Source organism: Chroicocephalus ridibundus, chromosome 27 (assembly GCF_963924245.1).
Source record: "Chroicocephalus ridibundus chromosome 27, bChrRid1.1, whole genome shotgun sequence".
NCBI classification, from domain to species: Eukaryota; Metazoa; Chordata; class Aves; order Charadriiformes; family Laridae; genus Chroicocephalus; species Chroicocephalus ridibundus.
This window is the reverse complement of record NC_086310.1, coordinates 554,070-568,231: the sequence shown is the minus strand read 5'-3', so window position 1 is coordinate 568,231 and position 14,162 is coordinate 554,070. Positions and strand designations below refer to the sequence as shown.

General features: G+C 51.8%; 1 protein-coding gene across 1 annotated transcript in view; it reads right to left on the bottom strand.

Annotated features, from left to right (window-relative positions):
* The window catches only part of LOC134507727 (deleted in malignant brain tumors 1 protein-like), a 48,071-nt gene that overhangs the window by 29,256 nt on the left and 4,653 nt on the right, over positions 1–14,162 (bottom strand). The window contains exons 5-12 of the mRNA XM_063318576.1: positions 13,316–13,630; positions 12,592–12,906; positions 12,028–12,342; positions 11,061–11,375; positions 10,030–10,344; positions 8,059–8,205; positions 7,131–7,278; positions 6,998–7,064 (exon numbers count right to left, since the gene is read on the bottom strand). Of these exons, the coding sequence (XP_063174646.1) occupies positions 6,998–7,064; positions 7,131–7,278; positions 8,059–8,205; positions 10,030–10,344; positions 11,061–11,375; positions 12,028–12,342; positions 12,592–12,906; positions 13,316–13,630 (1,937 nt within the window). The remainder of the gene's footprint in view (positions 1–6,997; positions 7,065–7,130; positions 7,279–8,058; positions 8,206–10,029; positions 10,345–11,060; positions 11,376–12,027; positions 12,343–12,591; positions 12,907–13,315; positions 13,631–14,162) is intronic.

The window sequence follows — 14,162 nt, the reverse complement described above, 5'->3', positions numbered from 1 at the left end:
CAACTGCAAGCAGCAGGATGGGATGACCTGCAGGTTTTTGCGTCCCAAGGCTGGGGTCAGAGGCATGGTTATGGGGCAAGGAGCCTGCCTGGTTCCAGGGGCTGGTGCAAGAGCATCGTGCAGCCCCGGGACCAGGACACTGGACCAAGTGGAATCTTGGCCATGCCATCATCAGAGATGATGGAGCTGGGCATGTTCATGCCTGGCAGAGGGAGCATAAAAGGGCAGCTCATCACCTCCTGACTCCGCAGCCAAGCATCCTGCAGGCTGTTTCCCTTCCCAGCTCCTGGCCAGGGAGGAAGGTCACCCATTCTCCAGAGACGAGTCTTCTCCTGGGCTACCTCCACTCAAATCCAGCCTGCAGCCCCCACAACACCAGGCACAATGGACAACAGGCATTGGCATTTCTGAGATGACCCCGTGGGGCACACCACCCCTCTTCATGACTGTGAGATGGGAAATGACTACAACCCATTCAGTCCATGCTGGGCTGCTGGCTCCCCAGGGCTCCCATGGCCGTGCAAGGCGAGCTGAAACAAATATAAAGATTCTCAGCAAAAAAAGCAGTCCCAAAAGAATGCTCCGTGTTCCTCCCAGTGCCAAACGTGGCCTGGGGAAGAGTTGCCTGAGCACACAGCACTGGCATCTTCCCCGCTGTAGCGGGAGCCTGCACCCCAGGGCTGAGCTGGGCACTTGGAGAGAGCAGTTTCAGTGCCCACATTGCCCAGCTGGAGACAGTCCAGCCCATACATAAAATCCTTACTGCCTTCTGGTGGAAGATGACGGTTAATTTTCAGCCTTTTGTGGTTGCAAAGTTTAAGCCTTTTCTAAAGAGAGCTTGCCCATCTTCTCAGTTCACGGCTGTCACCATGGGAGGCTCATGCCAAGAAGAAGAGCTCTAAAGGCTTCCTTGCCCACCTCCAGCTCCCAGTAGCCTGAACATCATCTTAGGGGCTGCACGAAAGTTTGTTACCTGCTCCGCCCTGGTAATTAAGGTGCAGCCTTTGTCATGACACAGCATGGAAGCATGACAATTTGCCACCGTGATTTGCTTGCCCAGCTACTAGTACCCTTCAACCTGGAAACACAAGCCTGGATGGTGCAACATCTCCTTGAGAAGCCATGTAAGCACTGTGCAATAACTGAAGCCAGAAGAACAGAGTAAGATTGCATCCCTGCAGGCTTGCCTATGATGGGCTGCGGTGTCCTGCAAGGTGTGAAATGCCTGATGCTCATGAAGTCACTGATGTCCAGGGTAAACAAATGAATTTCGGCTAGTAATACAGTACACAGAGGAAAAAAAAAAAAAACAACCAAAACTGTGCTCCACTTTCAGCATTGCTATCCCAGCAGCTGCGTTTTGAAACCCAACCCTCTCTGCATTTGTTGAGCGCAAGTGCAAAGGGGTTTGTGTTCGTGCGATGGGAGCTGACATCCCTCATGGACCCATTTTTAAGGGTTCTGTGGAACAGAGGCATGGAAGCAAGTTTGGGGTTGGGGGATGCCCATTTTGGCCAAGTATTTGACCAAGAGATCATTGCATAACTTACCTTTAACTCTAACTCCTAAGTAAGAGCTAAAGGGAAGTTATACAGCATTTCCCACTGGGTCTGAGAATTTTTTGATTCAATCCACCCCATAAGTGGCACAGGAGATGGCGTCAACAAGCAAACCAGGCCACTTCTGATGGCCTCCAGCCTCGCAGCATCTAGACTTCTTGCATTAAGCATGTTCCCTTCAGCATCTGCTTTTAGACACTTCGTTCGCACTTTTGCCTAATTTCTCTTTGAACTAGCTGACAGCATCAGCCCCCAAAACCCTCCCTGGGGCAGCAGTTTCTAGAAGCTTCCAGTCCTTTGTGCAGTCTCTGGACCTGCTCTAGTTGCAGTGCACCCTTCCTGAGATGTGGTGTCCGGCACTACACACACTACAAAAGACGTGGAAGAACCAGGTTCGTATATCACAGCAATATTATACCCCTTGTCTTGTCCTCAGTGTTCTTCTTAGGGTATGCAACATTTTGGGGGTTTTTTTTTGGCTACTGCAGCACATGGAGATGATGATTTTGGAGAACACATTTGCAGCTGGGTACTGGAAAAGGAAAATATTCATAGAATGGTTAGAGTTGGCATGGACCTTGAAGACCATCTACATCCAACCCCCTGCCCTGGGCAGGGACACCTCCCACCAGACCAGGTTGCTCAAAGCCCCGTCCAACCTGTCCTTTGAACACCTCCAGGAATGGGGCAGCCACAGCTTCTCTGGGCAACCTGGGCCAGGGGCTCACCTCCCCCATAGTGAAAAATTTTTTCCTAATATCATAGAATCATAGAATCTTCATGGTTGGAAAGGACCTTGGAGATCATCGAGTCCAACCAAAAAACCTACAATCTCTGCCACTAGAGCATGCCCTGAAGTGCCACATCTAGACGTTTCTTAAACACCTCTAGGGATGGTGACTCAACCCCCTCCCTGGGCAGGCTGATCCAGTGCCTGACCACTCTTTCAGCAAAGTCATTCTTCCTAATATCTAATCTAAACCTCCCCTGCCGCAACTTCAGACCATTTCCTCTGGTCCTGTCATTATTCACATGGGAGAAGAGGCCAACACCCACCTCTCTACACCCTCCTTTCAGGTAGTTGAAGAGGGAGGTAGTTGAAGAGATATCTAATCTCAGTCTCCCCTCTTTCATTCTAAAACTGTTCCCCCTCGTCATATCACTCCCCTCCCTGACCCAGAGTCCCTTCCCAGCTTTCCTGGAGCCCCTTGAGGTACTGCAAGGGGCTCTAAGGTCTCCATGAGCCTTCTCTTCTCCAGGCTGAAACCCCCCCAACTCTCTCAGCCTGACATGGTGCACCATGAACTTCATTGCATTGCATTGCACACGTGTGTAGCTAGATGGCAGAAAATCGCCTTATTATTCGAGGGCAAGCAGTTGGAAACACTATCCTGTGACTGCCTCGCAGTCTTCATGCTTGCTCGCACCTTCCAGGGAAAGCAAAGAGATCACATATGTGCCAAGAGCTGAGCGTCACCAACTGTTCTTCGCAAGGCAAGGATGCAAGATGGCAGAAGCCATCACAATCTTCTCACACAGCTCGTTTTTCTCTGCTGACTGCTCCCCGTGACTGTAATGGCAGCCCAGCACAGATCAGCACTTGAGGTCTTTCCAAATGAGTGAGATCTGCATGTGCCAGCACCTCCATGGTTCAGCCCACCACGGCTGAACACCACGCAACAAGGACTCATCTTGTGCTATCCCGTGGCCTTCACATCTCAGCACCTCCCGCTGATCTGAAGCATCCAAAATTTCTCATCCTCCCTTTAACCATGTTGCAAACTGTGTCTAGATACAGGTAAAGAAGAGATACCAGGGAATAACTTGAGCTGGGGAAAATCCATCAGCCATAGCAGGGGGAAGCACACAGCTTGAAGATTTTTCTTATAAATGGCCTGATGCTGGCAATGACTTGATTTTCTCCAACACACCTAATGCCTCTCACGCTGCAGATAAGCTCTAGGACTCCCCAGCCCCATCCCTGGACGTTTGGGCTGCCACATGCCCTGGCAGCCCCTCAGATCCACCCTAGAGCTCCTAAGGATCCTTGTAGTTCTGGATCTGGCACAGGCAGCCAAGCAGACCCAAACGCTCTCCCAGAGCCTCCAGGGGCTGAGTCCAGCCCATCAGGGCTGGGAGTGGGGAGGAGATGGTACGAGGGAGCGACCTAATCTGTGCTCAGTGTCATGGCCCCAACTGGGGAATAGAGAAGGAGGGTACAAAGCAAATCACTGCCTGCTCAGACACTGATCCCCCCGTCCCTTCATCTGCCCATCCTTTGATGTACTCCGTATGGAATGTCCCTCAAGGACCTCCTGAAAGAGCTCCCTCCCAGGGGATCATCACTGCAGTGATACTCAGGAGGCACAAAACCGGATACCCCATGGAGAAGTATCTCTGTTAGCAAGGGCCACTGCCTTATTTATCATCCCTCAGAGAACGCAGCGTGACTGATGGGTCAGAAGTGTCAGTGGCCTGGGGTGGCAGAGCATGGACCAGAGTTACCCCCAGGGCCCGTTTGCAGAGGGCACTGAGGGGGACTTGGGACAGGCTGGAAAATGCCTGCAGGATCAGCACACCCCAACCTTGGATGTTTCTGAGACCTGTGTGTGGGTGTCAATTCCTTTTTGCAAGGTGCCCTTATGTCCCTCAGGGCTGTCAAACACATGCACTCAGGTACCCAGATCCCATTTCTACCCTTAAAAGGAGTTTTACCCCACTCCTAACCCTTTCTTGACACCTTCATGGCCTTTAAACACAACTTGAAAGCTGGGCAGGTTGTAGGGTCAAAGTTAGTGCCCAAGGAGACGTTGCGTGGTATGTGGATTGCCTGTCCCACCACATTGGTGGCTGGATCTCCTGTCTCACCTCCCAGCCCTCTGCAGAGATCCAACTGAACATCCCTGGTCAAATATCCAGCTTGCATCGAACTGGAGCAACCCATGGATGTGTCCAGAATAGTTCGTCTGCAGAGGAGATGAATCATGGAATGGTTGGGGTTGGAAGGGACCTTAAAGATCACCTTGTTCCAACCGCCCTGCCCTGGGCAGGGACACCGCCCACCAGACCAGGTTGCTCAAAGCCCCGTCCAACCTCAAGCCCCTTGAACATCTCCAGGGATGGGGCAGCCATAGCTTCTCTGGGCAAGCTGGGCCAGCATCTCACCACCCTCAGAATAAAGAATTTCTTCCTCGGATCTCATCTAAATCTCCCCTCTTTCAGTTTGAAACTGTTCCCCCTTGTCCTACCACTCCCCTCCCTCCTCCAGAGTCCCTCCCCAGCTTTCTTGGAGCCCCTTGAGGTACTGCAAGGTGCTCTAAAGTCTCCCCGGAGCCTTCTCTTCTCCAGGCTGAACAAGGAGTGGGAGGCTCTGCAGCAGCCTGAGATGATCATCCAGCCATATGAGAGAGGACCCCAGAGCTGAACTCTAAACCATGCCGGGAAAAGGCTGAAAAGGGAACTGTGCTTCTGAGGGGTGAAAGTAAGTAGAGTGTAACCCTGGGCCACAGCTTTGGGAAGGCGAATAAAGAAAAGCTAACTTTGCAAAGTCTGATGCATGCAACTCCGTTACCCTCATTCGGGTCGTCAGGGGAGTGACCGTTACCCTGCTCATTAGCAGAGAGTAGGATCAAGGCAGTCCGGGGTCAACACAGGATGTCCTTGTGGCCTAAGGCAGAACTATTCATTCTGATGTACATTTTCATCTCAAAGTGCCTGAAATAAGGTGTGTTTCAGCTGCCTAAGGGGTGTTTTTGCAGCACAAGGTACCATGTGTTGCATTCCCCAGGACCTGGGTGCCCAGTGGGACAAGCCCTGCTGAGATAGCTTTGGAAAACTGGATAAGGGGTGAAGGATCCAGCCCTGCTTTAGTCCCTACCACCCCCCAGAAGCAGCCCATGGAGTGCAGGACATCTGGGGGTGTTCTGGGGCTCTCAAACCCGCAAAGAAACATTCACCTGGTGTTACAGCAGAACCTTGAGACACAGGTTGGTGTAGAGGACAGGCATGGGATGATAAGAGATAGGGCACACTGGAAAGCCCAAATCAGCAGCTCATTGATTTTCAGCTTGCAGGCCTGGATCTGGACAAAAACAGCTTTAGGGGTAACGAAGAAAAGGCATCCAACACAGTCAAAAAGTCCCACGTACAGTCAGTTTGGATGTAATATTGATTTGCAGATGGATAAGGGAAGAACAAAATGTGAAAGTATGTCAGAAAACATGTGAATCCAAAAATTGAAGAAGGTGAGGAGGAAGAATAAACCCCATCAACATGACACTCTTCCCTGGAAAAATCTTGGACCCCTGACAACCTGCTGCTGAGCCCCCTTGTATAAAGAAAACTGGTGCCATTGACCTTCAGATTGAGGGAACACTCTAAATACCTCTCTGTACATACCACAGCCATAGACTTGGCCATAATCTTTCCTGATTCTCCTTTGCGAGTGTCCTGCATGCTGTAGGGTCAGCTTTTACTCATTAGTTCTCCAGGTTTTTGGCCTGTTTGGGCTCTTTATGCACTCCTTTGTTTCCCTTGGCAGATACTTTCCACATATCTTGCAAGCCATCTTCTGTTTTCCAGCTTGGTCAGTCCTCTCAGGGTACTCCAAGCCTTCATCTTCTGAGCCCCTACAACCCAGCACGCATCCTCTGTTTCCTCTCGTCCCCTGCCTTGCAGGTGTTCATGCTTTTACCCCACCACATCCACGGTATTGATCACATCCCTCATCCCCTTTCCCTCTGGTTGGCTATTTTCTTGGTCTTTTGTGAACAGGACTGTCCTGCCAACACACTGCAGGGCGCTTGCACGGGGTCCTGCTCGGCTGCTTGTAGTCCCACACCACTTGGGTTGGCGTGAGCCGCGGTGGTGCCCAGTGCTTATTTCTACGACCAGTTTCTTAAACCTCCTGCCAGTGTCCCTCTGCATGGCTGACTTGCACATCCAAGCCCTTCTCAAGAAGCCCCTGACCTCTGAGAGAATCCAGGAGACTAATGTCCAAGGACACACAGCACAGGAGCGTGTTTGGGAGCACAGCAGATGGAACAGATCAGTGAAATCAAGTTGCTTCCACCCATCTAGTGAGGTGTAGGTCCTTTGTCAGGCTTGCCAGTGACATATCAATGTCCGAGAACTAGGGCATCTCGGATGACTCTAAAGATCTGCCTGAGGCCTAAACTGAGCTCTCAGGTGGATTTTGCAAAACTGTTCAACTTAACTGCTGGCAAATACTTCAGGTTAAACTTTGTAGTCTCCACAAAAAAAAAGAAAAAAGAAAACCCTCCAAGAGTAAAACGCTGCGCGAGTCTTAGAGAATGTTTTTATTTTCACAAATGCACGAAAAAAAAATTTGAAAGAGAAATTAAAAAAAAAATTAAAATTTCTACTCTTCAAATATCTTCTGCGTGCAGACCATTGGTGCTGCACGGTGTCTGTCACACCTTGTACCACTTGGGGTAACTGTATGAGGTGGAGATGGAGATGGGTGGTGGATCTAGTGACCTAGCTCTGTAGAGACAAGGTGGTCCAGGGCCCTCGGCGAAAGAGGTGTGTGCTGGGACGTTGCTGCATCACTGGAATTTTAGGCCTGGACTGGTCACAGGCTGTGCTGAGGTCTTCTTGTCAGCATTCCCAGCAGGAGCCACCTTGGCTGCTGCTTGCTCTTCTCCAGGTGTAGAGAGGGATACGTCAGAGACAACCAGCTCCTCCATGCGCACAAAACCTGCAGAGAACGGTGATTCAGTCAACAGTTTGCTCCACACAGCCCGAATTTTCCCGTTTTTAACATGACCGAGGATGCTCGCTCCATTAGAGACAGCGCAAATCACTTTGGCTTGGCCAACAACAGTGGCAGCACAGGACGTACCACCATCACCCCTGCCAGCACCCAGATGTGAAGCCTGCTTTGCAGAAACCACCCTTGATCCAGCATTTGGTCCACACACAGCGCCTTTCATCAATGTGATGGACGTTCAACAAGACAACATGGGGATGTTCAACACGGGCAACCCCAAGTGCTCAACCCCACTTTCCAACAGTCTCCACCACAGCCTTAAAACTTCAGGAACAGACACAATTCTTGGTCTTTTCTCACACCTTGGGTTAAAGGATGGAACATCCCTTGCCAACGGGGAGCTAGGCATCCATAGAGCCATCCTCTGCTCAGAGCTCCTCTCCAACGTACAGGCAGTGGAGGCAGAGGGAAGCAAAGGCTGTGTTCGAGGAGGCTTCAAGGGTTGTCTCACCTCCCAGCGTTTCCATAACCCAGCAGGGAAGATGGTGTCAAAGTGAAAGGGGAAGAGTGGAAAGAAAGCGAAAGGGGAAAGGGATGTCCAGAGAAGTGGTCAAACCAGAAAAAGAAGTTCCTTTCAACACAAGCCACAGGAAAAAAAAAACCTTCTGCCCCAGCTCTGCTGACACCAATGTTTTAAACAAAACTCACTTCCAACTCCACATTTCTTCTGCAAACTCCGTTGCCCTCTTCACCCACAGCAGAGCTTACCTGGGGGGAAATTAAAAGTCCTGCTTTGCATTCGCCTCCTCCTGAGGTACAGAAGGGCCCCACAGAGCAGCATCGAGACTGGAGGGATGACTGAGACCAGCAATGGGAGCAGCGGCAGAGGCTGTGGAGGTCTGATGGTAATGGAGCCTGGGGAGAGAAAGCAAACGTCTCTTCATCCAGAGCTAATTCAGGAGATAAACGGACATCACAAGGACATGAGGAGATGGGCACAGCGTGTGCCGTGGCCAATTCACATTAGGCAGCAGAAAATACTTTTTTCCCCCCATGAGGGTGGTTAAATATTGCAACAGAGATGAGAAAGGCATTTGGATCTCCATCCTTGGGGACTTTCACATCTTCACTGGTCAATGCAATGAACACCATGGTCTAGTTTGTCTAAGAGCGGGTGGAAGATTAGACCAGAGCTCTCCAGAGATCCCTTCCAATCTACATTGTTTTGTGGTCGTATGATTCAGGAAAGGAGATACAAAGAAAGCTTCTGCAAAGACCCTGTCACCATCAGGCACAGTCCCACCGGTGCTATAGCACCTTTGCACTGGTCATGGCTGTTCAATGCCCACATTCACGCGCCATCTGCTGCATCACAACTGTCTATGCTTCAAGGGTGGGCTGCTGGGGAAGCCAAGGCCATGCAAGGTGACACCACTCTGACTGCTCCAAGCAGGGCAATCTGCACAGCAGCTTATTCCTGGTGGGCCCTACTAGAGCTGGACGATTGCATAATGGTGCATAACACCCCATGGTCACCTGTTTCTCCTCTCAAAGAAGCCTGGGGGACCATAAAGACAGAGGTGCCCATGGGATGTGCCACCCTTGTGGTACTCTCCTCAAGGAGACTGTGTTTGAGTCCAGATGGCTCCCAAGCAAGTGCATCCAATCCTGGATAACTCACTGGATGCAGACATCCTTCTTAGAAGGACATGGAGATACCTCTCTGTTTCCACTGGCCTTGAGGGGACCACAGAAGCCTTGAGGTTTGTCTGAAGTTGGGTGGGAAGAGAAGGGCAAGGCTGGATACTGGGACAAGTCTTTCCAACAACAACCACCACCCTCATCTTCCCAGCTCAGCCATGAGGACATTCCCCATGCTGTAGCTTTTCCTCCTGGAAGGTTTTCATCATAATATTGCCTATGGCCAGGATCATTCTGCTCCTGAACACGTACTCGGGAACCCCCACCCTGAGATGATGTTGTAGGCTGTGGTGCTCGAGATGATTCCAGTGGGGTCTACAAGTGTAGGACCGAGCTTCTGCTGAATGAAAGCCCATTTTCACTCTCCAGCGTGAAATATCCCTGTTTCTGTCACCTGAGTCACTAGCAGGCGTGCACTTTCTGAGCTTAAGCAAGGAGATCACACCAGCAGAGAACGCTTTGGGCTGGAAGGGACCTTTAAAGGTCACAGAATCGTAGAATTGTCTAGGTTGCAAAAGACCCGTATGATCATTGAGTCCAACTGTAAACCTAACACTGCCAAGTGCAGAAGTAAACCACGTCCCAGATGCCCCATCTACACATCTTTTAAAGACCTCCAGGGATGGTGATTCAACCACTTCCCTGGGCAGCCTGTTCCAACCTTCTCGGTGAAGAAATTTTTCCTAATAACCAATTTAAACCTCCCCTGGTGCAACTTGAGGCCATTTCCTCTCATCCTATCACTTGTTACTTGGGAGAAGAGACTGACCCCCACCTCTCTACACCCTCCTTTGAGGTAGTTGTAGAGAGTGAGAAGGTCTCCCCTCAGTCTCCTTTTCTCCAGGCTAAACAACCTCAGCTTCCTCAGCTGCTCCTCACAAGACTTGTTCTCTAGACTCTAGGTCATCTAGCCCAAAGCCCCTGCAATGAGCAGGGACACCTTCAACGCAATCAGGTTGCTCAGAGCCCTGTGACCTCCCATTTTTTCAGGTTGGGGCACGCTCACACCCTTTTCCAAACCAATGGTGGCCACGTCACCTGAGCACACAACACCAGCGTCTTCCCCGTGGTTGCAGTTGTGCGTCCCCCATGGCCTGGCCAGGCACTCTGAGAGGGTGTCCTCCCTCCCCGTGCAGTTCACGTCGTCCAGCCAGATGGCATCGCGCCCTTGCCCAAACTGAGCCGCGCCAGGGGCTGAGATCACCGTCCCGCAGCCCAGCTGCCGGCACACAACCGCGGCGTCCTCTTCATCCCAGCTGTCATCGCACACGGTTCCCCAGTGATGCCTGTAGAGCACTTCAACTCTCCCAGCACAGAGGCTTGAGCCGTTCACCAGCCGCAGCACTGTGGGGTCTGAAACGGGATGAGGCAGACACCCTTTTTGGAGGTCTCCTTCCACACCCGCGCTGCTCATAGTGGCTAATCGCCCATTTTTGCTCCTTTTATGCTATTGCCAACCTGGGCCTTTGAGAAAGATGTACTTGGTCCTGCCGTTATACTGAACATCCTCAAACACCGGAGGGATGTTGGATATTTAAAGCTAGGCTTTAATTAACATCAGCTAGAATAAGAAAACTGCTGAAATAGAGAAAATTCAGACACACTTGCTGGAACGGGGTAAAAGTAGTGGAAGTCGTAAAACTCTTCCCTTCCTAACCATTTGTACAATAGGTCCTTTCTTCCTACCCTGCTCTCAATCCAGCAGCTTTTGGTGGTTTTCTGGATTGCAACAAACTCTACATCTCACCCTCTAGTTCCCTAAGCAAAGCCTCTTTCTTCCTGTCCCCTTGATGCCGTGGTCATGCATCTCTCATTGCTTTGCTGATTCTTGTGCGCAGCATTTCTCAGGTTGCTCAGGTGCTCCACCCCCTGGGGTTTCATCAGCAAGACCAGTCACCAAACAAGGCAGACAGACCTATGCAGAAGAGTGACCTGAGCTCTTCTGTGGGGTTTGGTGCTACCCAGGCTCAGAGGGGACCATGCCACCGGCAGTCACCCTCCACCTTTCCAGCCACACAACCCAACGCTCCCCTGAATAATGCCATTCAAGACTAAAAAAATAAAATTACCTGAGCACACAACACCAGCATCTTCCCCATGGTGGCAATTAATGGGTTCCCCCATCCTGGACCTGCATTCGGAGAGGGAAGCTTCTGCCCCCGTGCACTCAACATCACCCAGCCAGATATGGTTGGACCCTGGCCCAAACTGAGCTGAGACTGGAGCTGACAGGGCTGCCCCGCAGCCCAGCTGCCGGCAGACCACCTCGGCATCACTCAGGTCCCAGCCGTTGCCACACACCGTCCCCCACAGCTCGTTATGAAGCACCTCAACCCTCCCGGAGCAGCGGCTGGAGCCATTCACCAGCCGGAGCTGAGCTGGTCCTGGAATGATGAAAGACATGTGGAAGTCAAACACATACGTATTTCTTGCCCATGCATTAGAAGATGGGTTCTCAAACGGTGGCCACCTGCAAGGTGATGTGGAGACCATCACCAGCACAAACACAGGCATCTGATCCCATTTTAGGTGCCCTCAGGCACTCAAGAAACCCTGGAGGGGTGGGCAGCTGTGACACAGTGCTGAATGGGAGACCCACCCCCATCTGGAGTCATAGCAGGAGGCCAGTGCATCGCAAGTGGCACTAGATGCTGGTGTCCTGGCCGTCCAACCAGACAAGATCGACCCAAGGTAGAAGGGATATTCAATGGACTTTAGGGTATGGTGACAAGGCATCTCATGTTAGCACTGTACACGTGTGAAAAAGGAAGGGATGCTCATAGCAGAAGAGTCAAGGGACCAGTTAAGGAGCTATAGGGGAGAGCAAGGTGGTTGTTGTGGATGGACACTTATTCTGGGAGAAAGTCCTCACAATGGCCAAGAGGAGTTGCTGCTCTCAGACAACCTGAAATTTGTTGCTATACAGACACAAGAAGCTTAACGTGAGCAGAGCAGAGGCACTTCTCTACCGAGTTATCCATGTGCCAATGTTGCTTCTTCCAGAGCTGCACCATGATGGGGTATGGGGTGGCTTACCCAGGCACACCACGCTGGCATCTTCTCGGTGGTCACAGTTACTGTCTCCCCACGGCCTGGCCCTGCACTGGGAGAGGGCAGCTTCAGCGCCGGTGCAGTTCACATCGTCCAGCCAGATGGGCTCGTACCCCATCCCAAACTGAGCTCTGGGCGGAGCAGCTACAGCCATCCCGCAGCCCAGCTGCTGGCACACCACTTGTGCATCATCCAGGTCCCAGCCGTCATCACACACACTTCCCCATCGGTGGTTGTGCAGCACCTCAACTCTCCCAGAGCAGCGACTTGAGCCGTTCACCAGCCGTACCTCAATAGGGTCTGAAATGGAAAGATAGAGAGGTGTCGCCTTCTGGTGGTGGACCTAGTGATGGAGAAAGCAAGTGTTGGATATGAGATGGAGAATGAATCCGCACATGTTCCCCCACATGAATTCCCCTTTGTCTTGACTCAGAGATGTGAGGATTCTGATGTGGAAAGACCATCGCCAGAGATAAGCAAGGAAAACTGGTCACAGAACTCCTGCAGTGTTGGTACCCAGGAGCTTATCAGCAGAGGAACAACAGCTACCTGAGCACACCACACCAGCATCTTCTCCGTGGTGGCACCTATTGACTTCTTTTGGCTTGGACCCACATTCAGAGAGGGCAGACTCAGTCCCCGCGCAGTTCACCTCAGCCAGCCAGATGGGATCACGTCCCCGGCCAAAGTGAGCCGAGCCCAGGGCTGCAACAGCTGCCCCGCAGCCCAGCTGCCAGCACACCACCTCGGCATCGTGCAGGTCCCAGCCATCGTCACACACCGTTCCCCACTGCTGCTGATGAAGCACCTCAACCCTCCCGGCACAGCGGCGTGGGCCATCCACCAACCGAATCGCCATGGGGTCTGGAACAAAGAAAGACACCAACAACCCTTCAGGAAGCACTGGTGGAGATCGTCCTGGGCAGGGGATCTCATGCAGGAGCGTAGCCCCCTCTACTCTCAGCTCCCTGACATGACACCCTCACGAAACAGGGATTCCTGTGGGACCCCAGCATGGTCATTCATACCATGGTGTGAATGTCCACCATGTGTGGTTGTCCACTTGGGCTGAAAATGAGCCAGGGAACATGGGAAAAACAGCAGTGATGGGATCCCCCCTGCATCCCTTGCCCTTATTACCATTATTACCATTATTATTATCATTAGTATGAAGGGAATTATCATTCCCTTGCCCTCTGGAGGAAAGGGAGCTATAGCTTGGTGGTGGCACGGCTCTTCCTATGGACACGCAGGAGGAGCATGGTGGGGTTACCTGAGCACACCACACTGGCGTCCTCCCCGTGGTGGCAGCTGTGGGTGCCCCACATCTGGGCTCTGCACTCAGAAAGGACAGCCTCCGTCCCCTGGCAGCTGACGGTCTCCAGCCAGATGGGGTCATAGCCCCTGCCAAATCTAGACCAGCCTGGAGCAGAGATTGGAGCGCCGCAGCCCAGCTGCCGGCACACAACTTTGGCGTCCTCCATGTCCCAATCGTTGTCACACACAGACCCCCACTGTTGGTCACGAAGCACCTCAAGGCGCCCAGCACAGTGATTTGGGCCATTCACCAGCCGTAGCTCCGTGGGGTCTAAAGGGGGAATGAGACAAATGAATAAATGGAGGCATGGTGCACCTCAACCCTCTGAGGCAGATGTCCTGCTAATGTTGGCGACAACATGCAACCATACAAGGTATGAGTGTACAGTCATGCTTCCCCAATCCACATCAGCATCTTCAGTTGGAAGCAACAGAAAGACCCAGTTGTCTTTAGGAGAAGGTAAAAACACTGTGGGATGCCTCACAGAGAGCGCTTCCCTTGGGCAAAGGCAAGAAGACTCTTGGACATCCATGTGCAAATTATGAGTGTGCTTCTGACATCTGCTAGGGTGACTACATCTGCCTTGGAGAACACATCTAATGAGGAAAGACTTAAAACCTGCATGCATTTACTCTAGCCAAATTAAGGCTTGGTTCTGTCAAGGAGGAGAGTCTTTCCATGCTGTTTCTCTGTTTGCTCCACTGCAGCTCCTTGGAAATATTCCATGAAGTCACCCAGGTTTTGTCTTCTGGTAAGACAGGGCTGGCATCCCATTGCAAGCTGGAGGGATGGGGAGGTTGTC